Raw genomic sequence first — 24,301 nt, 5'->3', positions numbered from 1 at the left:
AGAGAAAATAAGAAGAGAAAGAGGAAAGAAAAAGAGAGCAAGAAATAGAGAGAGAATATAAAGAATAAAAGAGTGAGAGAAAAGGGAATAGAAAAAATAAAAATTAGAGAGACTAAAATTAAATGAAGCGAAAAAGTAAGAAAATGAGATAAAGAGAGAGAAATTTAGAGGAAAAGACAGACAGACATAGAGAATAATTATTAAAGAAAGAAAGAAAGAAATTCACTATGCCATACCTGTTACATCACTACACAACACACAGGTACACGAACCAGGGATGACCCAGCGGTAAGGTTAGGTCAGGTCAAGTTAGGTCAGGCTAGGGTAGGTTAAGTTAGGTTAGGTTATGTTAGGTTAGGTTAGGTTAAGTACGCCAGGAAGCTCTTGTGTGTACGTCTCCTCTAACTGTCTGATTAAATGACTAACTGGCCAACTGACTGACTATTAGATGATTGACTGAATAACTGAATAAGTGAGTAACTGATTAACTGTTTAAATGACTGATTAACCCAATGACTGACTGACTGGTTAACTGAGGGAATGACGGAGAGATTGACTGAATAATTGGCTAACTGACTAACTGAATGGCTAACTACGTGACTAAACGACTGTCTAAATGGCTGTCAAAAAGACTCATTTACCTACTGGTTAACTGACTCACCAGCTTTGTTTATGATAGCTTACCACAAACACAAAGTCATATCTTCCTCTGGTGTGGTCAAGGCATGTATAGATATTTCTCCCGTCTAAAGTCTGTCTCGGAAATTCGTATACAATTTCTTCATTTCCCAAAGCAGAGATAAATTTCCAGTGAATATCCTATGGTAAAGAAATATTGTTATTTTATTTTTTTATTTCTACTTGGAGGTAATTTCTATCTCTCTCTCTCTCTCTCTCTCTCTCTCTCTCTCTCCATCACCCCAGATATAATAACTCCGTGTCTCTCTCCCTCCCCAGAGATTGAGAGGCTCCAGAATGGCGTCCGTACCTCCGGGGGTAAAGTGGAAGAGAGGAAGATGGCGGACGTGACTAAGGACAAGGCCATTAAGCTGACCGTCCGTGTTCTGGTGCCCGTTCGTGATCACCCAAAGGTAAGGAGAGGCGTTGAATTACCCCCTCCCCCCCCCCCCACTTCCCCCCCACGTTAAGGTAGGTTAGGTTAGTTTAGGTTAAATTAAGTTAGGTTACCTGAAGTTAGGTTGAGTTTGGTTAGGTTACATTAAGTTACGTTAAGTTGGATAAAGTTAGGTTTGGTTAAATTAAGTTAGGTTACTTTAAGTTAGGTTAGATTAAATTAAGGTAGGTTACGTTAAGTTAGATTAAGGTAAGTTAGGGTAGGTTACGTGAAGTTAGGTTAGGTTACGTGAAGTTAGGTTAGGTTACGTGAAGTTAGGTTAAGTTAAATCAGGTTACATTAAGTTAGGGTAGTTTAAAATAAGTCAGGTTACATTAAGTTAAATTAAGTTAAGTTTGGTTACGTAAAGTTTCTGCTGATTGGGATACATTAAGTGTGGCAAATTGGAGTGTGGTTGTGATAGCGTCTTACCGTCACCACAAATTATTGTCTATAACTCTTTTAGTGGCAGGTAAACACTTCTTAGCTTTGTGTGTGTTTGTTGTTTATACACACACTGTACAGTCCCCTTCACTAGTGCGTTTACAGGAGCTCGTCATATAAACATTCCACAAATCATTACCTTTGAGATATTTGTTTTAATATTGTTTTAATTTTATTCCATACTGTGTTTACTATAACGAGTTACCTTCTGTCAAATGTAAGCAAACACAGCGCTGCCACACTGTACAAAACCTGACGAGCCACCCCTGTAAACGCACTAGTGAAGGGGACTGTACACTGATATGATCTGAGAGGATGTTATGTGATGCTCTCCAGGGAAGAATTATAAGTACTTGGAGACTTAGTTAACTGTCTGAGTACCCTGTTCATGTCTACTACGACCTCTTGGAAGGGAGTTGGAAGCATGTCTCTTTGTTTACTTTGATCTCAGTTAATTCTGGCTTAATAACGTGACCCTGGCTGGCTGTCTATATGCTTGTATCTGTGGTGTAGTTTTTTTTTATATAATACTAAGGTGCGATTACATGGTTAAGGTTAAATTACTGGAGATTAGGTTAAATTCGGTTTATTTGATCTAAGTTAAAGTTCCGTGGTTATGTTAAATTTAAGTAAGGTTAGGTTAGGTTAGGTTAGGTGTAGATGTGATTCATGATGGGTATTATTGCAGGGATAATTGTGTTTATTCATTACTCTGAGCAAAACTTTATGGAGAGGAAATCTATACATACATACATACATACATACATACATACATACATACATACATTTTGTTTTATATGCAGATGTGTTCGAAACGGCCAAATTGTACACATAAATTTGATAAGAGACAACAACAGATACTTTGTGTGTGTATTTGTGTTGTGTGTGTGTGTGTGTGTGTGTCTGTGTGTGTGTACATGCATATATTCATAGTTTATCATCACAACTACATATTCATCAGCACAGTATTTGTAGAGTAAATGTTTAAAGCATACAAAACGCCAGTGAATGTTCCAGATTATTCACGATTATGATTCTTTTGATCCATCCGTAAGTCGGATACACCACTCATGTTATTATCTAAGTCCTCCTCTCATCTACTCCCGTTTTCTTTATTGACGTCCCCCAATTCCCATTTTCTTTATAGTCCTCCCCTCATCTACTGCCGTTTTCTTTAGTCTCCCCCTCATCTAATGCCGTTTTCTTTAGTCTCCCCCTCATCTAATGCCGTTTTCTTTAGTCTCCCCCTCATCTACTGCCGTTTTCTTTAGTCTCCCCCTCATCTAATGCCGTTTTCTTTAGTCTCCCCCTCATCTAATGCCGTTTTCTTTAGTCTCCCCCTCATCTACTGCCGTTTTCTTTAGTCTCCCCCTCATCTACTGCCGTTTTCTTTATAGTCCTCCCCTCATCTAATGTCGTTTTCTTCATAGTCCTCCCCTCATCTAATGTCGTTTTCTTTAGTCTCCCCCTCATCTACTGCCGTTTTCTTTATAGTCCTCCCCTCATCTAATGTCGTTTTCTTCATAGTCCTCCCCTCATCTACTGCCGTTTTCTTTAGTCTCCCCCTCATCTAATGTCGTTTTCTTCATAGTCCTCCCTCACATATCATCTTTTTATAAGTTTACCCCATCACCTGTCGTCGTTTTCTTGGATGAGGTAAACGCCATAAAGAGAGAGAGAGAGAGAGAGATACTCGTAACCCAGCAACACGCATGATGAGCCCTACACTATGACAAGATGATTCACATAAGATAACTACACAACATTAACATACATAAATATACACAAATACACGTTAATACACACATACACACTCTTATATACAGGAGAGGTGGCATTTCATTTTATCTTTAAAGGGGGTAAAGTTAGCATCTACCCGTGTCAAAGAGGCCTAATATAAAAGGCTCTGCAGAGGCTGACCGCGACCCACCACCTACAGGTCGGTCCACAGTTTTGAAGATCAAGAGCTGAAATTTAGTAGGAAGGTAAGGGTGACCTAACCTACCGGATGGCCCTGTCCTTACACCCCTACACACACACATACATACATATCTACATACATACATACATACATACATACATAGGTCTGGGCAACCGTATAAACCCGTGATATGTAAATGGTGATTGGGAGAGAGAGGTGCCAGTGCTGATGCCAGGTGACCGATCACTGCCACTTTGATCTAACGGCATCTGATGTGAGGGTCACTCCGGTATGTCTGGGGTGACTAGGGGGTGTTCTGGGGTGAATAGGGGGTGTTCTGGGGGGTGACTAGGGGGTGTTCTGAGGTGACTAGGGGTGTTCTGGGGTTGACCAGGGAGTGTTCTGGGGGTGACTAGGGGCTGTTCTGGGGGGTGACTAGGGGGTGGGGGCCGTGACAAGAGGCCCTACTGTGCGTGTGGTGTTGTGGATGTGTTATTCATATCTTGGGGGGCAAGACCAGGCGGGTCATAATCAAATTTGGAAGCGGAAGGAATCCAATGGAGGAGGAGGTTCTGTGGGGAGGTTGTGGGAAGGTTCTGGGGAGAGGTGTAGGGGAGGTTCTGGGGAGAGGTGTAGGGGAGGTTCTGGGGAGAGGTGTAGGGGAGGTTCTGGGGAGAGGTGTAGGGGAGGTTCTGTGGGGAGGCTTGTGGGAAGGTTCTGGGGAGAGGTGTAGGGGAGGTTCTGAAGGAGGTTTTGGAGAGGTTGCGGGGAGGGTTGTGGAAGAGGGTCTGAGGGAAGCACTGGGTAGGAGGTGCTGTGTCACTGAGGTGTTGTGTCACTGTATTAGGCGCCTCTAGAGTCCACCTACAGCGACCTAATCAGATTTCAACTCGCTCACTACCTGATGGGTGTCTCTAAGCTGATCTGACTGGTTCAGACTTAAGCTGTAGTGGTTGAGAAATTTAAACTGAACTGACTGATCTAAATTTAAGTTGATCCGACTGGTCATAACCTAAGCTGATCCGACTGGTCCCAAGCTGATGTGACTGGCCTTGAACTAAGCTGGCATCCACTAATATGACCATTCCTCTCCGAACTAATTGACTGGGACCGGCCTAAACTGACTTATCTCTGACTGACCTCGCTAGAAGGGTCGCCTCTAGTACCCAATAAATATTATGTATCACTTATGTCATCATCCGCAGTGGTGAGGAAATACCTATCTCTTTATGTTACTGTCTGTTTGTGTTTATGTTTGTCCACACTCTCCCGGAAGAACTATGTGTGATAAGGTGTTCATATTTCTCATGAATACCCCTCTAACATATACCAAAGACAAGTTCTAATATCATAGCTACAGAGACCAACCATCCGTCTGTCTCAATGTCTTTCCATAACCTCTTAAAGGCTTTCTCCTGCGGCGTAGACTAATTTTCTTCCGTGGGTATGTTGTTTATACTCTACTTTACTATACTTTCGCTGTATATAAATATCTCTTATATATATTTTTTTTTTCGGTGATATATATGACTTAATTCTCAAGCTCCTCCTCCCTCCCAGTTGACGCATTTAATATTCAATTTATAGTAATGGAAGAGAGTTGAATGGATTTATTCATCTTTTAATATAAATCTGGCCAGGTGGAATTAATTTATATTTATTTATTTTTATTTAGGAATTGGATATTGTCTAGTGATGGAATTGTTTTTATACCAAAACAGAAGTCTCTCTCTCTCTCTCTCTCTCTCTCTCTCTCTCTCTCCTCTCTCTCTCTCTCTCTCTCCACCATAAACACGACCTTTCTCAAACACATAAAAATCCGGGTCTGGGATTTTTGACCTCCGGAACAAACAATGAGATTGAGGATTTACTGCCGGAATTACAACGTGTTGCCATTACATCCTCCAACCAATTGTGTGGGGGATTAAGGAGGTAGAATCCTGATAAATCACCACCGACAGTGTATTTTGTGGATTAATAACATGTTGGCTCGTAATTTCTTCATGGCGGTGATGTAATCCCTCTGGTACGGTGGCCTAGAGGATAGAGAGCTTACTTCCCTTCCTAAAGGTCACTGGTTCGCACCCACGGTCCATAGTCACCAGAGTTAGGCTAGATTAAGACCTGTTAGTATTAGGGCCTTTTTAGATTAGGTAAGCACACACACACACACACACACACACACACACACACACACACACACACACACACACGTTGAGTTGTAGAAAAAGGTTGCTGAGGGATTAGAAAACACAGTCATGTTAGATTAAAGTCGTTGTTACATGATGGCGTAAGTGAGCGTTCACAGCCTGGAGGATCAAGGCATGAAGACCCAGGTGATTGTCGTACCAGAGGAGGAGCTGTCTGAGGGTGGAGGACGTCTTGACATTTTGTGCAAGACATCTCTCTCTCTCTCTCTCTCTTCATACAGCGTTCGTAAACAAAATATATGACTCTCTTAATCCTCTCACATCCATTCAGAAATCCTCAAAGAATCCATCAGATAAAAATGTAAACACAGAATCATCAGAGAAATAATCCGATCGTAGCGCTTTTGCCGTGAACCCACAGCAAGCTTACTGGTACGATTCAATTCCCCTGACTTTAGTATTCGATCCTCTTAGGCTCAAGCTTCAGAGACGTAAGAGCATCTGGTAGCTAGGGGATTCTCTCGTCTATGGATCCAAGAAATATATAACAAAGAATTGGAGTTTTAGCCTTGTGTTTGTTGTGGGGGGGGAGGGGGGGTCTGTATACTGTAGGAGTGTTTGTTTATTAAAGCATGTTTGTATGGGTTTTTCTTTAAAGGCGTTTGTTTATGTGATGGGTGTTTGCGTGTATGTTTATGCGTAATAGTGTTTGTATTTACTTTGTGTGTGTGTGTGTGTGTGTGTGTGTGTGTGTGTGTGTGTGTGTGTGTGTTCTAGGCAAAATCTTATATTCTTTGGAAAGACAATATGAGAGAGAATCAACATGGTAATACGTGGGTGAGACTCTGTAGCAGTTAGGTGAGCTGTGACCTGTCCCTCTCCCACCCTCTCACTCTCCCAGCCTTACTCCCAATCTCTCCCTCTCACTCTCTTTGAGGCTCACTCTCACGTATGCCTCTTTCTACTGCCCTCTGCCTCCTCTCATATTCTCTCTCTCTCTCTCTCTCTCTCTCTCTCTCTCTCTCTCTCTCTCTCTCTCTCTCTCTCTCCTCTCTCTCTCTCTCTCTCACTACTTTCTTTTTCTTCCTCTCCTCTCCCTTTCTTTTCTCCCACTCCCAACCTCATCTTCTCTCTCCCTCCCCTCTCCCTTTCTCCTCCCTATGCTTACTCCTCCACCCTTCCTCCTTTCTCATGGTCTTTCTCACGCTCCTCCTCTCACACTCCTCCTCTCCCGCTCCTCCTCTCTCACGCTCCTCCTCTCTCATGCTCCTCTCTCTCCAATCCTCCTCTCTCACGCTCCTCTCTCCATGCTCCTCCTCTCTCACGCTCCTCCTCTCCTGCTCCTCCTCTCTCACGCTCCCTCCCCTCTCTCACGCTCCTCCTCTCACCCCTCCTCTCTCCACTCCCCTCTCTCTCCCCTCCCCTCCTCTCTCCTCCCTCCTCTCTCACGCTCCTCCTCTCTCCTGCTCCTCCTCTCCTCCTTCTCCCTCCTCTCTCCACTCCTCCTCTCCTCCTCCTCTCTCCACCTCCCTCCTCTCTCCTCCTCCTCTCTCACTCCTCCTCTCTCCTTCTCCTCTCTCACTCCCTCCTCTCTCATACTCCCTCTCTCTCCCTCCTCCTCTCTCATGCTCCCTTCTCTCACACTCTCCTCTCTCATTCCCTCCTCTCTCCCGCTCTCCTCTCCCACACTCCCCTCCCACTCTCCTCCTCTCTCCCTCCTCTCCCCTCTCTCCACACTCCCTCTCTCTCCACTCCCCTCCTCTCTACTCCCTCCTCTCTCCCCTCCCCCCCTCTCTCGCTCCCTACTCTCTCCTCCTCCCCTCTCTCTCCTCCTCTCTCTCCTTACTCCTCTCTGCTCCACACTCCTCCCTCTCCACTCCTCCTCTCTCGCTCCTCCTCTCTCTCTCTCCTCTCCCTCCCCTCTGCCTCCTCCTCTCTCCACTCCTCTCTCTCACGCTCCTCCCTCTCCCTCCTCCTCTCTCACACTCCCTCTCTTCTCCTCTCTCCACTCCTCCTCTCTCCCTTTCCTCCTCTCTCTCCCACTCCCCTCCCTCTCCCCCTCCCTCTCTCCCACTCCTCCTCTCTCCACACTCCTCCTCTCTCCCTTCTCCTCCTCTCTCATCTCCTCCTCTCTCCACTCCCTCCCCTCTCCTTCTCCCCTCCTCTCTCACCCTTCCCTCCTCTCACTCCTCTCTCCCCTCCCTCCTCTCTCACACACTCCTCTCTCTCATGCTCCTCCTCTCCCGCTCCCCTCCTCTCTCCACTCCCTTCTCTCTCACACTCCCTCTCTCCACTCTCTCTCCCCTCCCCTCCTCTCTCCTGCTCCTCTCTCTCCACACTCCTCCTCTCTCACACTCCTCCTCTCTCCCTCCCCTCCTCTCTCCACTCCTCTCTCTCCTTCCCCTCTCTCTCAACTCCCTCTCTCTCATCTCCTCCCCTCTCCCCACTCCCTCCTCTCTCACGCTCCTCCTCTCTCGCCTCCTCCTCTCTCCCACTCCTCCTCTCTCCTTCTCCTCCTCTCTCCACACTCCTCCTCTCTCGCCTCCTCCTCTCTCCCCATGCTCCTCCTCTCTCACACTCCTCCTCTCGCCTCCTTCTCTCCACACTCTCCTCCTCTCTCCTTCTCCTCCTCTCTCACACTCCCTCCCTCTCTCCACTCCCTCCTCTCTCACTCTCCTCCTCTCTCCATATCCTCCTCTCTCACGCTCCTCTCCTTCTCCTCCCTCTCCGCTCCTCTCTCTCCCCTCCCTCCTCTCTCCTTCTCCTCCTCTCTCCCGCTCCTCCTCTCTCATGCTCCCTCCCCTCTCTCACGCTCCCCCTCCTCTCTCCCACACTCTCTCTCCTTCCCTCCTCTCTGCACTCCCTCCTCTCTCCATGCTCCCTCCTCTCTCCCTCCCTCTCTCCTCCCCTCCTCCTCTCTCCCACTCCCTCCTCTCTCCCACTCCCCTCCTCTCTCCCACACTCCTCCTCTCCCTCCCTCCTCTCTCCACGCTCCCTCTCTCTCCTTGCTCCCCCTCTCTCATGCTCCTCTCTCTCCTGCTCCTCTCTCTCACTCCCTCCTCTCTCATACTCCTCCTCTCACTCCCTCCCTCTCTCCACTCCTCCTCTCTCCTTCTCCCTCCCTCTCTCCCACTCCTCCTCTCTCCTTACTCCTCCTCTCTCCACGCTCTCTCCTGCTCCCTCTCTCTCCTCCTCTCCCACCTCCTCCTCTCTCTCCTCCTCCCTCCTCTCTCACTCCTCTCTCTCACTCCCCTCCTCTCTCACGCTCCCTCCTCTCTCCTTCTCCCCTCCCTCTCTCACTCCCCTCCTCTCTCGCTCCCTCCCCTCTCTCCCATGCCTCCCTCCTCTCCCCACACTCCCCTCCTCTCTCCCTTCTCCCTCCCCTCTCTCCCACTCCTCCCTCTCTCACCTCCCCTCCTCTCTCCCCTCTCACTCCCCTCCTCTCCCACTCCCTCCCCTCTCCCCTACATGCTCCTCCTCTCTCCCACACTCCTCCTCTCCACACTCCTCCTCCTCCTTGCTCCTCCTCTCTCCACTCCTCCTCCTCTCCTCTCACTCCTCTCTCACACTCCTCCTCTCTCCTCCTCCCTCCTCTCACACTCCTCCCTCTCCCTCCTCTTCTCTCATGCTCCCCCCTCTCTCTCCCACTCCTCCTCTCTCACCTCCCTCCTCTCTCCCTTCTCCCCTCTCTCTCCCACACTCCCTCCTCTCCCACACTCCCCTCTCTCTCATACTCCTCCCCTCTCTCCCTCCTTCTCTCTCTCACCCTCTCCCTCTCTCCTTACTCCTCCCCTCTCTCACTCCCCTCCTCTCTCACGCTCCCTCTCTCTCCACACTCCTCCTCTCTCCCTCCCTCCCTCTCTCCCACCTCCTCCTCTCCCCCTCCCCTCCCCTCTCTCACTCCCTCCCCTCTCTCACGCCCTTCTCTCATGCTCCTCCTCTCTCACGCTCCTCCTCTCGCTCCTCCTCTCATGCTCCTCCTCTCATCTTCTCCTCTCTCACGCTCCTCCTCTCTCTCACGCCCTCCCTCTCTCACGTCCTCTCTCATGCTCCCTCCCTCTCTCACGCTCCCTCTCTCTCATGCCCTCCTCTCATGCTCCCCCTGCTCCTCCTCTCACGCTCCTCCTCTCATGCTCCTCTCCCCACGCTCCCTCCCTCTCCTCACTCCTCCCTCTCACGCTCCTCCTCTCACGCTCCTCCCTCTCTCACGCCCTCCTCTCATGCTCCTCTCACGCCCTCCTCTCCTTCACGCTCCCTCCTCTCTATGTTCCTCCTCTCACGCCTCCTCCTCTCTCGCTCCTCCCTCTCATGCTCCTCCTCTCATGCTCCTCCTCCTCCTCCTCTCATGCTCCTTCTCTCTGATTTTATCCTTATTCTATATTTCGTTTTATCCATTTTCTTTCTGTGTCGTTTTCTAATTTGTCTTGTTATTTTTGTTTTTGTTTGTTATTGATTTTGTTGTTGTTTTTCATTGTTGGTCTTATTATTATTGTTATTGCTATTTTTGTGTTTGTCATTGTTGTTATTATTGTTATTATTGTTGTTGCTATTATTGTTTTGTCATTGTTGTTATTTATTGCTGCATGCTGTCATTGTTGTTGTTGTCATTGTTTGTTGCTATTATTGATTGTTGTCATTGTTGTTATTATTGTTATTATTGCTGCTGTCATTGTTGTTGTTGTCATTGTTGTTGCTATTATTGTTGTTGTCATTGTTGTTATTATTGTTGTTATTGTTACTTTGTTAAATCGGTGTATATGTACGTATAACTTATATGACCAAAAGGTGGTTTGTGGTGGTGATTAAAACACAGGATCAGGATTAAAACACAGGATTAGGATTAAAACAGGATTAAAAACACAGGATTAGGATTAAAACACAGGATTAAGTTAGAATATATATCGTAATGTTCCGTTCCTTGGTCACCTTTATATACATTATCAACTACTGAGAAGAACACAGGTGTAAATATCAGGTTCATCTGGGCGCCTCCATGTTGCTTCTCCTGATTGGCTGACTTTGGGTTGCTTCTCCTGATTGGCTGACTTTGGCTTCATCTCCTGCATTGACGTTGATATTAATTTACCTGCTGGGATACTTAATCTACCTGCTGGAACACCTTAATTTACCTGCTGGAACAATTCTTAATTTACCTGCTGGGACACCTAATCTACCTGCTGCAACACTAACTACCTGCTTGACACTTAATTTACCTGCTGACACTGAATGCCCTACCTGCTGGACACTTACGCTTGGACATTAATTTACCTGGGAACACTTAATTTACCTGGTTGACACTTAATTTACCTGCTGGGATACTTAATCTACCTGCTGGGACACTTAACCTACCTCATCTCCCACGAGGCTTAACCTAACCTAACCTAACCTAACCTAACCTAGAGGCGTGGAAGAACATCTGATGATTTCTTAACACTGTCAGTCGGTGACGAGAGTGTGAGTGTATCAGGTGAACTCTTAGTATCCGATTGACTTACGTGTTTGGTGTTATTAATGTTTGGATGTGTTAATCCTTAGTTAATCCTGTAATCAGCTCAGTGTGGATTATAGAGATGAACTTTGACCAAACACCGTGAGAGGAAGTAAAGGCAGAGTGCTCAATCTCAGACCAAATGTACTTATACGTCATTAATGCCAGACCAATCATAGAACAATTTATCTTATACTTCATTCATGCCAGACCAATCATAGAACAACTTATCTTATACGTCATTTATGCCACCAATCATAGAACAACTTATCTAGTACGTCACTCATGCCACACCAATCATAGAACAATTTACTTATACGTCACTTATGTCCCTCCAATCATAGAACAAGTTATACGTCACTCATGACACACCAATCATAGAACAAGTTATCTTATACGTCACCTATGTCACACCAATTGTAGAACAAGTTATCTTATACGTCACTAGTACCAGACCAATCAGGGAAGAAGTTGTGAGCGCCTCTGGAGATCTTATTAGGCACCACTCTCTGCCCAGGACGTCAGAGATTTGTGAACACGTTGTCAGTGAGAGATCAAGACCTTCAACCAGAGGGATCTTAAGCTGTTTACCTCCAGGGGGAGTAGGGAAGAGGAGAGGAGACTGGGAGAGAGGATGAGAGAGAGGGAAGTTAAGGGGGAAGGAGGAGGAAGAGAAGGGCAAAGGAGAGGGTAGAGGGAGAGGGGAAAGGGGAGAAGAGGCAAAGGGGAAGAGAAGAAGGAAGGAGAGACGAATAACAACAACAAATAACAACAAACAAAAAACAAACAACAACAACAACAACAACAACAACAAAGAAATGACACGAGAGGATTTAAATAACTGGGAAAAAGAAAAGAACGGATCAGGGTGACAGGCGTCTTATTATACGGTAGTAGACAGCAGACAGGTGGGACAGTCAGAGAATATCCATGGATCAACTGTCAATATTATCCTCTATTGATTGTGACTTGCCCTCTGTGACTGTCTTGACTTATTGACTGATTGATTGACTGACTGGCATATTGACTGCCCCATATTAACTGACTGACTGGTTTCCATACTAGCTGACTAACTGACGGACTCGTTGAATGACCGAGTGACTGACCTGCTGACTGACTAACTTATTTACTGACTGAAAGATTTACTAACTTATTGACTGACTCACTTGCTGATGTATTGACAGACCAAATGACTCACTAGCTGGCTTATCAACAGACCAAATGACTCACTAGCTGACCTATTGACTTAACCAACTGACTCACTGGCTTGCTGAATGACCTGACTTACTGACAAACTAACATCCCCACTGAGAGAACTTTTCTTCTTCCCCAGCTGCTTCAATATACCACCACACTCACCCGGAACAAGCCCTGCCGTCCTTACTAACGCAGCTTATTGACAATGAAACAAACCTCTGGTCCAAAGGTCGAATCTCCCAAGAGTTCCTGACGTGAATTTTGTCCCCTAACTGCTGAAGTGAGAACGTATCTGACGAAGCAGTGACTGAAACCTACTACTACTGAGACCTACTACTGAGACCTACTACTGAGACCTACTACTAAGACCTACTATTTGAAACCTACTACTGAATCTCGAAAACTTTGTAAAAATGAACAGTCTAGGTTTTCCAAATAGTGGGACCCGTTTTTTTTTTCTTTTTTAATAATATTTGTGTTATTATCCAGTGTTTATGGGGTGTTTATATGAGAGAGACAGACGGTGTGTTGAACTGATATGGAGAGAGAGAGAGCAGCAACATAATCACCCAGGTAGTCTCTCACTAAGTTCTGAAGATAATTATAACAGGATGTTTTGACCTATCGAGAATAACATGATATACCAACAACAGTGTGGTAGGGAACTCCACCTAGTGTTAGTGTGGTGTAATGGTCAGCATGCTCACCTCGCAAGCGAGTGAACCCAGGGTCGATCCCCACGCAGGGTGAAACTATGGGCAAGTTTCCTTACTCCATTTGCCACTATCTACCCAGCAGTAGTTGGGAACCTGGTTGTTAATTGAGTTTCGGATCGTATTCCGGTGTAATGGTTAGCCAGTGCAGTTGGCGAGTTATCCGGTCTTCTCGGACTATTCCTTGACACTGGGTCATGCAGCTCGTTAACTCAGGGTGTGGTTGTTATGTTGGCAACAACTTCTACACCTAAAAGAAATTCACGCCTAGGTGGCCCTAGGGCCGGCCATCCTCGTTACATGAGGGGCAACCATTATTATTAGTTCAGGGTATAAATGACCTGTTGGAGTTACCTGTACTTGCATCTGTACCTGTACTGCACAAGGACCAGACAGAACCATTCCTGCCGCAGCGAGTGTGTCGGGTGAGGCAGACCCTCCATGGGCTTCACGACACACCCAAAAATTTATAACCTTTTTTTTCACCTTCGTCCAATTTTCATAATCTCATTTTTATTTTCTGGTATAAATTATTGTCTCAATAAAATAAAATAAAAGTAAAAAAAAAATTGTCGACCGTTCACGTTCACTGCAGTTACTAATTAATTTTGCATTTTAGAATGTCGTTCCGCAACAAAGAATCTCCCAGATTAAAATCATCCATTATTAAAACATTATAATACCAATAAACACATTCCTCCAGCGACCGTACTGTGACGTAAGTGTGGTACAGGGGCGAGGGCAGCAGTTAATGCACTGTGTTGAGATGTATATTAGTGTGTGTGTGTGTGTGTACATCTGTTTATGTGCGCACGTGTCACTGTGTATCATCATGGGGGGTGTAAAGAGCCATTGGACACATAATACATATTCAAGTGGTGAAGAATTTTTGTGGTGGACTAACTAGGGAGAGGCTGGCCGGGGTACAAATAGCTGCAGGTCGTGTATGTATTCATGAACCACCATGCCAATGTCTACGAATTTGCAACTAAATAGCAAATTATTAAAAAGAGAGAGAGAGAGAGAGAGAGAGAGAGAGAGAGAGATTTTGTCCGTAAGTTAATAACTCCTCCTCCTCTTCTTTCCACTCACTCTCACTTACACCACCACATCTCCTCCTCCTCCTCCTCCTCATCCTCACCTGGAGGAGGAGCACAAGAGGGTATGTTTACATCAGATTTTGCTTTGGGTTGGGTCGGTTGGGTGGGATTATGTTGGGATAGGTTAAGCCTAACCAGTCTTAAATGATTAGGTTGGGTTAGGTTAGGTTTGGTCCCGTTAAGTCTGGAGACCATTTTTATCACAATCGTCTCCCCATTGATCATATCCCGTTTTCTAAAATCACTAACATAACCTTATCACATTTTCTTTCTTCTCGTCAACAGTTTAACTTCGTGGGTAAGCTGCTGGGGCCGAAGGGAAACTCCCTCAAGCGGCTACAGGAGGAGACCATGACCAAGATGGCCATCCTGGGGCGAGGATCTATGAGAGACAAGCAGAAGGTCAGTCAGGAACCCCAGGTTACCTGTTGCGTCAGTCAGCTCTATATGTACTAAATGTTACACACTGACACATGGTACACTGACACACTGAGAGAACACGTTGAACAAGTCTCACGGAAGCAACTTATTGTTAGTTATAAGTAAATATCACAGTTAAAGATGATTCACAGCTGGACAATGTTTCCTCACGTGCTTAAGATCTTATACTGTAATAACTATGGTTTACTGAACCTTTTATGGCAGAAATATATTATGTTCCTGTCGTGTGTTTTGGCTGATTGTTGTTGTTATTATGATGTGTTGACCGGTATTTTATATAAAGTTTGCTTGTCCACCAATAATTAACTCAAAATTTTTACCTTTTGACTACTTGTTCTAGCCTCTCTCCAGCCTGACCTTTGACCTATTGACCACTCAACATTGACCTATCTGTATTGACACTTGACCTCTGATTCCTACAGGAGGAGGAGCTGCGTGTGTCAGGTGATCCTAAGTTCACTCACCTTAGTGAGGACCTACACGTAGAAGTCACCGCTGTGGCACCTCCTGCAGAAGCCCATGCCCGCATTGCTTACGCCCTTACTGAGATACGCCGATACCTGGTGCCGGTGAGTGCTCAACCCGCGTCCCGTTTTCTCTGGAGTTCTTTTTTCTCTTGTTATTTAGGTTAATTATTTAGGCTGGGTTAGGGCTGAGAGGCCACCCACTACTTACTTAATCATTTGTTATATATTTATTGGCTTCTGAATATTTATCAGCCTACAAGTCCTTGTTTGTTGTTGTTTCAATAATTATTCTTCTAGGCGATTTTTTTACACTAATAGTCATTTTTTCCGTATTTGTATTACTGTATTATTGTTTTCTTAACTTGTTTTTTGTTATTTTGTTTTGGTGTTTTAAGTAATTTTCACCATTTTAATTTTAATGTTTAAAGTCTTATTTTGTTTTACATTTAAAAATATATATTTTAGTATTTTTTAATATTTCTATAATAATTTTATTAGATCTTCTCTGGCTCATTATTCTCTCCTCTCAATTATTTGGTGTCGTAATTTTACTCGTTTTATTTCCACTTCAACAAGAACCACTGAGAAACACAATAACGTGGGCGGAATACACCCAACCTGTTGACTGTAGTGCCGCCCTCGACAACCCTAGGGCACGGCCAGCAGGGATGGTAGGGGGGAGGGGGGGAGGAGGGCTGTGAGTGTACAGTAGTTATGTGTACCTAAGTGACAGGAGAGGTGTAAGTGTAGTCTTGTATACCTCAGCTGTGTCTCATCTCCCACAGGATTACAATGACGAGATCCGCCAGGGCCAGATGAGGGAGATGCAGCTACTAGTGGGCCACAACTCCTCCTCCCTCGCCAACAACGGCACCTCCAACAACAACAACAATAACGGTACCACCTGCGGCTCAGAGGAAGGATCCTGCTCCCCCCAGTCCTCCGGGTCGCCCCCTCCTCCAGGCGTGGGAGTGGCCGGGGGGCGTGGTGGGGGTACAGTAAGGGCCTCGGGGCTCACTCTGGCATCCCCTCACCCAGCCCTTCGGGGACTCAACAGGGCCCAGGCTGCCCTCCTGACGTGTGGTAAGTGACGTTGTATTTTCTGAGTGATGTTGTGGTTTGTGAGTGACATGTAATTTGTGAGTTACGTGTCGTGTGACGTTATCTGTGCTGAGAGATGTTACTGTTTGCTTTTGAGTAACGTTATTTATGTCATGCCTTGCAATTCCACGACACCTCCCTTAGCAACGGTTGCTATGGTGATTGCATTGTTGTCAATTTTTCTTACTTGTTGTCCATCAGATTTTCTCTCAGTAGGCGCTAGTTTCCCGCGAGATTTTTACGAATTGCACCAGAGAAGTAGATAGTTTCTAGTTTTACTATTACTGTGCTATTGTTACTGTGTGTTTATTGGCAAAGGAATATACTATTGCTTGTATGTACTGCACAGTCACTCAAAAAACTATCTATACAAAATTGTGTTGGACAATATGACACAACGGACGAAGGATTTTGACAACCCTACCGAGACAACAGGAGCCGCAGTGTTCATTCTGAAGTTCATTGATCACCTCAAGTAGAGATAGATCTTTGTGATTGTACACCAATTTTGGTGCCTAACATAAATAATATAAATAATGTAGGAATTTTATATAAAACATCAATAAAATTTAACTAACAACAGGATTATCACCATGTGGGTCATAGGTGAAGCTGAGTATTGACATATCTGGGCAGGACAGGACAGAAAAGTGGGCCTCACGGCTGAATAGCCTGACTGTCTGTGTAGCCGTTCCGGCTTCGAAGACTACCAAGTTATTCAACCCGTGACCGCTTAATAGCCACTGCGTATTCATTAATCAATTGTCTTAATGTATAAGTTGCCAAATTTAGCCATCGTGTATCAGTCTAAGGCAGGGGTCACCAAACTACGGCCCGCGGGCCGGATCCGGCCTGCGACGTCAGTTCATCAGGCCCGCCGTGGTAGCTCCGCCTACGCTCTGACGTTACCATGGTTTCCATGGCTTTCGTTCTGGCTTGCAAGTATTGAACAGAATGATTATGCGGCCCGCGCTCGTCATTCTTTCAGTTATCCGGCCCACTGTGAAAAAAGCTTGGTGACCCCTGGTCTAAGGTAACAAATAATGTTGTTAGGAATGTATCTCCATATAAAATGCTATACAATCCAGTACAGTACAGCACAGTACAGTACAGTACAGTACAGTACAGTACAGTACAGTACAGGATGTTATAATAACCTCGTTATAGCTGATTTGATATATATATATATATATATATATATATATATATATATATATATATATATATATATATATATATATATATATATATATATATATATATATATATATATATATATATATCTTTTTACAAAAGTAGGTTTAAAAAATTGTATGGTCACTTAGGGAATATTTCATCTTTTACAGAACAGTTACCACTAAATCACTATAAATTTACCTCAGGGGGACAATAAACTAACAACAAAAATGACCCCATAAAGTGAATTTACCCCTTGTGTACAATAACTTGCCAGCCATACTGTGTTACCTTTACTGCGTTAGTACTGGCTCCGTGTATAGTAGAGTGGATACAGTGCTCGCTTCTGTTCCCTGGGTCGGTGGTTTGACTCCCGGGCGCTCCCAGTTCACCCAGCTGTAACGGGTTGGTTAGGTTAGGTTATAGTCGTTTGGATCTTGTCATTTTAAATATGACACTCAACGTCACTCTCCTTCACAAGCACCCTCACGCCTTCACACACCCTCACCCTCCTTCACACACCCTCACCCTCCTTCACACACACACCCTCACTCCTTCACACACACCCTCACCCTCCTTCACACACCCCCTCACCCTCCTTCACCCCCTAACCTTCCTTACACACCCTCACCTCCTTCACACACCTCCCCTCCTTCACACACCTCACCTCCTTCACACCCTCTCCCTCCCCTTCCCCACACCCTCACCCCCTCCTTCACACACACACCTCACCTCCTTCACACCCTCACCCTCCTTCCCCACCTCACCCTCCTTCACACACCCCTCCTCCTCCTTCACACACCTCACCCTCCTTCCCACACACCTCACCCTCCTTCACACACCCTCACCCTCCTTCACACACACCCTCACCCTCCTTCACACCTCCCCTCCTTCACACACCCTCACCTTCACACACCCCTCCCCACCCTCCTTCACACACACCCTCCCTCAACCACACCCCTCACCCTCCTTCACACACCTAACCTTCCTTCACCCCTCCCTCCTTCCCCTCCCTCCTTCACCCTCATACACACCCTCTCTAACCTCAGCCTTCATGCTCTCACCTGCCTCCTTCACCTCACCCTCCTTTGCCCTCCACCCTCCTTCACACCCCTCACCTCCTTCACACACCCTCACCCTCCTTCACACACCCTCACCCTCCTTCACACACCCTCACCTTCCTTCACACACTCCCTCACTCTCCCCCAGCCTCTACTGTACACTTGCTGTAGTAATGACGCATTGTGATCACCTTCCATCCTCCTCTTTCTACGCCTTCTGCAGGAGCCAGGATTCATACAGTTCTTTTCCTCCCACAGTCCCTCACTCTCCACCGTCTGGGCCTTCTTCAGGAAAGGGCGAGATGGTGAAGGGTCGAGGCGGTACAGCAGCAGGAGGCGGTGGAGGAAGCAGGCGATCCGTGCTCTCCCTACTGACGAGGGCGAGCCAAGAAGAGAAGAGGAAGAGAGAATGAGAAGAAGAGAGGAGAGAGGAGGAGAGAAGGAGAGAGGGAGAGGGGGAGAGAAGAAGAGAGGGAGAAGGGGAGAGAAGAAGAGAGGGAGAAGGGGAGAGAAGAAGAGAGGGAGAAGGGGAGATAGTTATTGTGGGGAGGATGCTGTGTGGGAGATGGGAGACGATTTCAAGGGGGTGAAGGGGGGGGTGACCTGTCGTGTTTATCTTCGTTGGGGAGATGTCAGGAATAGGGGGAATATTTTTACAGGGAAGAAACAGACTCTCTCTCTCTCTCTCTCTCTCTCTCTCTCTCTCTCTCTCTCTCTCTCCCTGATACACTATAGTCCACACCTGAGCAAACTAATTAGGCCATCATCTCTGTACCTGTGGACGGTATGACTGTCCTTATGTATGTAGCCTCAACCCCAATGACTATTATATACGCACATGAACCTTAATCTCATGTACGTTTTTTTTACAATTATTTTACATTCTCTCCATGTAAGTATTTTATATATTTTATTATGTGTATATCTGGAATTATAATATTTCGTGTACGTATCTACATCATTGCTCTCTTCATGTGCGTGTTTCCATGTATACGTATTGCCATTGTGTACATCCTGTCTTCCTGTAAGTATTTCCATCATGTACGTACAAAATTGGTTCGTGTACGTATTTCGTTATGTACACCCTGTCCCCATGTAAGTTAATTCCTCATGTGTGATTCTACCAATGTATACAATATGCTCATGTAAGTATTTCCTTTACGTACATATACAGTATACTGGTATGTACAACTTTATGTAAGTGTAAATATCTACATGGGCATACATTGGTCTCATGTACGTATATTCATCTAGTACGTACATAGGCTAATTGTCCGTGTACGTCTCCTCAGGTACGGCTTGTATGATCACCTGACGGAGCTGCCACTGTCTGAAGGAGGCCCTGACGACGTGACAGGTGAGTGACAGGGACTCGAGTGACAAGTAAGTGACAGAGAGAGACACGGACAGAATGACAGGTGAGTGACAGCGATACGTTTAGAGTGACAGGTGAGTGACAGACGGTCAGCATGACAGAGAGACACACGGTTATTGTGACAGGTGAGTGACAGACACGGTCAGAGTGACAGGTGAGTGACAGCGAGGGTGAGTGACAGACACAGACGGAGTGAGTAAGAGAGATAGAGGAAGAGGAAGAATGAAAACGAGGAAGGGGGAAAGCGAGAGTGAGAAAGAAAGATGATTAGAAAGTGAAGAAAATGAGAAAGAGAATGAGAACGGAAGAGAAAGAGAGAGAGAGAGAGAGAGAGAGAGAGATCTAGTCTGATACATTTACATACACTAAATTGATATCCTGTTCAACACACACACACACACACACACACACACACACACACACACACACACACACACACACACACACACACTTTCCACCGATGTCCTCTGCCTAATTTTACTTCAGAGTGTAAATCAAATTAAACCATTTAACATATTTATCTAAGGCTCCGTCTGCCGCTTATTATGTCAGTATGGTAATGGTAATTTTAATCTAATTTAAGAAATCTAGTTAGTAAATTAATATTAGCCGTGTTTTTTAGAGGGAATGGCATGATATAATTTTAATATGTTGTGAGAATTCGTGTTGTCAGTGTGGAAGTAGTAGTAGTAGTAGTAGTAGTAGTAGTAGCAGCAGTAGTAGAAGTAGTAGTAGTAGATGTCAGTGCTCGATGATTCTACAGTAGGTGCGGGGACAGCGAGCCTTCTTTGATATCAGGATATTCGACTCCCTGGCCATATGTCACCGTGACCTGACTCTCGAGGCGTACACAGGAGAAATGAGAACGAAGCGAACAGAGAATAAGACAAGGGAATCCATAACGTGGACCAAGGCAGCATCACTCCTCGGGTGTTCATAACATGGTGGAGAGATGGGACGTAGTGCTAGGTGCATCTATGCTGGGGTGTTGTCAGAACAGAAGCAGCAGCACAGAAGTTACGTCGTGACCTGGTTGAAGTGTCGCCTATCTTTCTCTTTGCTCAGGTCTGCTTTGCTGTGTCTCAGGGGAACAAGATCTTTGGCCCTTAAACCAACAACAGTCACATACACGCACTATGAGGCAGCAGTCACGGAATGCCAACACACGTATATATGTGGCATAACTAACTCAGCTAGGGTTGTTAACTTTTGCATTAGGATAGTTAGGTGTGGTTATAAGGGGAGGTTGGAGGTCATAATTCTAAAAGAAGCATTAACAGTAGTAGTAGTAGTAGTAGTAGTAGTAGTAGTAGTAGTAGTAGTAGTAGTAGTAGTAGTAGGTAGTAGTAGTAGTAACGCTTCTAAATGAAAGTCGCTCTCCATGTACAGTACGTCGTGTTGGATAATATAAGCAACATAACATTATCAACAACACTGCTACTGTAATGTCGACCTACCTTAACCCCTTTAGTACAATAAGTTAACCCTTGAGTCTGGTGACTTAACCCTTGAGTCTGGTGACTTAACCCTTGAGTCTGGTGACTTAACCCTTGAGTCTGGTAATTCAACCCCTTGAGTACAGTTGCTTAACCCGTTATTTCGACTTAACCCCATCAGTAGAGTGATTTAACCTGTTGAGTACAATGACTTTAGGCCTTAAATATCTTAACTTAACCCTTCAGTACAATGATTTATCCCCTGCAGTTGGTGATTAACCCCTTAAGTATAGTGACTTAACCCCTTCAGTGCGGTGACTTAACTCCTACTCGTTTCTTTGAATTCATTTCACTTTAGTTCCATTCATGTTAACAATTCTTAAAACTGTTCTGGGGTTCATTTTCATATTCTCTCCCTGTGTCTGTATTTAACTTCTCTCATTCCATTTAGTGTAATCCAACTTTGTTTTATTTTAGCAGCACTAGACTCACCTGGGACATGGTCTGACCCACAGACCGCTCCTGGGTACGTCTTAGTTTATGTTACCGAGTTCATAAATTTATCGTTTCAATTCTTGATAACATTATTTTCAATAACCTGGGGTGGCGTCCATGTATAAAGTGCCTTCGGCAATGTTGAAACCATGAATTTCTCTCCTTTACTTTTGTAATTCTGAATTTCGTCAAACGTTAGTAGTAGAAGTACAAGTAACGGCAACTGTAGCTGTAAAAGTTGTAGTAACAGCGGCATCAATTGAATTTTGAATTATGAAAATTAAATAAACAGTACTGTTATCCGTAGCAGTAACAGTACAAACAGTGATAGCAGTAATCAGAGCATTCTTAATGGTTCATATGTTCAATGTTCTTCCTAACCGGAGATACTGAAAACACAACTAACTTACTCATGTTCCCTACAACATCGTTATCGCAGCCTTTGAGTACTGTTCAACTTATATTGATTCTCTGCCACAAACAGAAGCGTCCTTTTATACCCTCCAGTAATTTGATGTTGTTTACCTTACGATTCTAAACGTCTTGGCCCTCGGTAGGTCTTCAGGTAAAGTCTGTAACCTCTTCGGACATTTTACATTCCTGTTACAGGTGTTTCCTTATAGGTTCCTCTGTTTATTCAGCAGGTATACTTCCTCTTCCGAATCTTTGTGTAGGTTCCCTATTCTTCAGGAACCTTACGGCCTTCTTACAAGTCTTCAAGTAAGTCCCTCTGGTTCTTCAGGAATATCACGGTATTCTTACACCTACAGGACGCGGCGGTGGCGGAGCTCTGAAGGTCAGCAGTCCAGGGGAGCGAGCAAGGTTCCGTCACGACCCTTACCCTCGCGTGCCCTCCTCAACCTAAACACACCACCACCACCATCAAGGGTCCTCAACCTCCAGGAGCCGTCGTGAGGGAGGGATGAAGGAGCTGCGCGCGCAAAGGTAGTGGACCTCTTCATTTTTCTTTGTGGGTGGTTGAACGGGTCCACCAAGTTTCATCTGCTGCTCCCAATGTCCACGTCATAGGTACAGGGGAGAAACCCTTCGTTCACTGCGTCAGATCCTCTTTAAAAACGTAACAAAAAACACAAAAAAACGAACTCCTACAAGAGTGCAAGGTGGCGGATTGTTGTAAAATAAAACAACGATATCCCTGAAACATATTATTTATATACTGTACTGTACTATGGGGGAGCTTTCAATGAGAGAAGTTCCCGTTTTCTGTGAAATGGAGATGTTTTTGGTTTTGAAGAGGGTGACTATGATGATATCGACGTGTAATACTGGCATAAACTGTGTACCTCATGATTGTAAAAAAAAAAAAGAAGAAAAAATGAAAGGATCTGATTGAAATACATATTTAGTTTTATCCTTTAATAGATACAATTTATGTAACTGTTCGCTCGCTAAAACATATAATTGAAGCATTTGATAATATTTACTTACTTATAAAGACGTAGAAATTGAACCAGTGACCCAAGACTGAACAAAATAGAAAACACAGATCAATCAATTCGTCAATGAACTCGGCTTGAGAATGAATACTTCTTATTTACTGAACCTTTTACAAAGCTTTGCCTGCTCTTGCATTAGCCAAACCCTAACGTAGGCTATTTATGTATCATCATCATCATTAAAGCTTCCTCGTTTTCTTTGATCAAGCTGTAGACTGTAATTGAGACACGTAACGTTCTAGTCTTGTGAGGAATATTTCCATCAAATAGAATTCGTTCCATTGTACACTCAGATTGCCTCTGTTGCATTTAAGGTAACTGAATACTATTTTTAAGTGAATAATGGTGGGTCTTAAGGCCGATGGGTCCCTAAAATGGAAAGTTTTATTTATAGATGACGCCTAGTACGATAATCTGACCCAAGTGTAGTGAACCTCAATTCCAATAGACCCAAGTCTAATAAACCCGACCTAAGTCTAATGGACCAGACCCAAGTCTAATGGACCAGACCCAAGTCTAATGGACCAGACCCAAGTCTAATGGACCAGACCCAAGTCTAATGGACCAGACCCAAGTCTAATGGACTTAAATCTTATGGATCCAAATTATATTGGCTAGATTGGCGTCTTTGAGGACTCGGGACCACTGGACCCTAACCTTTCAAGGGGATATTATCAGAGCTGCCTCTGCACACTGCAGTGGGAGCAACCTTCCCTTCTACAGTACGCGTCCTTACATTCTACAGTAGGAGTTCTAACCTTCTACAGGATGAATCTAAAATTGCAGTTGTCAAAACAATCTTTTCTGGTTTAGGAGGTCTCGACTGCCCTTATATTCACTTAAACAAGTTACTCAGGTACCTAGAGTTCATTTGCAGATGATTGATATACAGACAGACAGAGACTAAAGAGTCTCTGCTGTGGATCTCTGAGATAAAGTTATTAAAATAAATGACTTAGAGAGTATATTTTAATTTCTATAAGTACCTAATTGAGAATCTAACTAAACAAGTCATAATTTTCTATGTATTCAGTATAAAGGGGCTTCATCCTAACTAGTCACAAAGTAGTTCTCCCCAATTACAAGTTTCTAACCCTTGTTACGCTTCGGGGATAATTCGAACTTAAGAAAAAGGTCATTTAGCCTTCTTGGCTAAACCATCATA

The 24,301-nt window shown here is 44.8% G+C and overlaps 1 protein-coding gene and 1 long non-coding RNA gene across 2 annotated transcripts; both read left to right on the top strand.

The window, feature by feature from the left end:
* Positions 1-961: 961 nt before the first annotated feature.
* LOC121868502 (KH domain-containing, RNA-binding, signal transduction-associated protein 2-like) lies at positions 962-18,771 on the top strand (the record flags this gene model as incomplete). Its single annotated transcript, XM_042369167.1, has 5 exons — positions 962-1,091; positions 14,413-14,529; positions 14,991-15,137; positions 15,821-16,118; positions 18,632-18,771. Coding segments are annotated over exons 1-5 (777 nt in total), but the record flags the coding sequence as incomplete, so codon positions are not given.
* An 886-nt stretch (positions 18,772-19,657) lies between these two features.
* On the top strand, positions 19,658-22,624 carry LOC121868606. The gene is made up of 2 exons (XR_006089431.1): positions 19,658-19,730; positions 22,450-22,624. It is a non-coding gene; the product is annotated as an uncharacterized LOC121868606 (long non-coding RNA).
* The last annotated feature ends 1,677 nt before the right edge of the window (positions 22,625-24,301 follow it).

The sequence above is a fragment of the Homarus americanus genome, unplaced genomic scaffold (genome assembly GCF_018991925.1).
Source record: "Homarus americanus isolate GMGI-L3 unplaced genomic scaffold, GMGI_Hamer_2.0 scaffold59495, whole genome shotgun sequence".
Taxonomy (NCBI): Eukaryota; Metazoa; Arthropoda; class Malacostraca; order Decapoda; family Nephropidae; genus Homarus; species Homarus americanus.
This window is presented reverse-complemented; position numbering and strand designations above follow the sequence as displayed.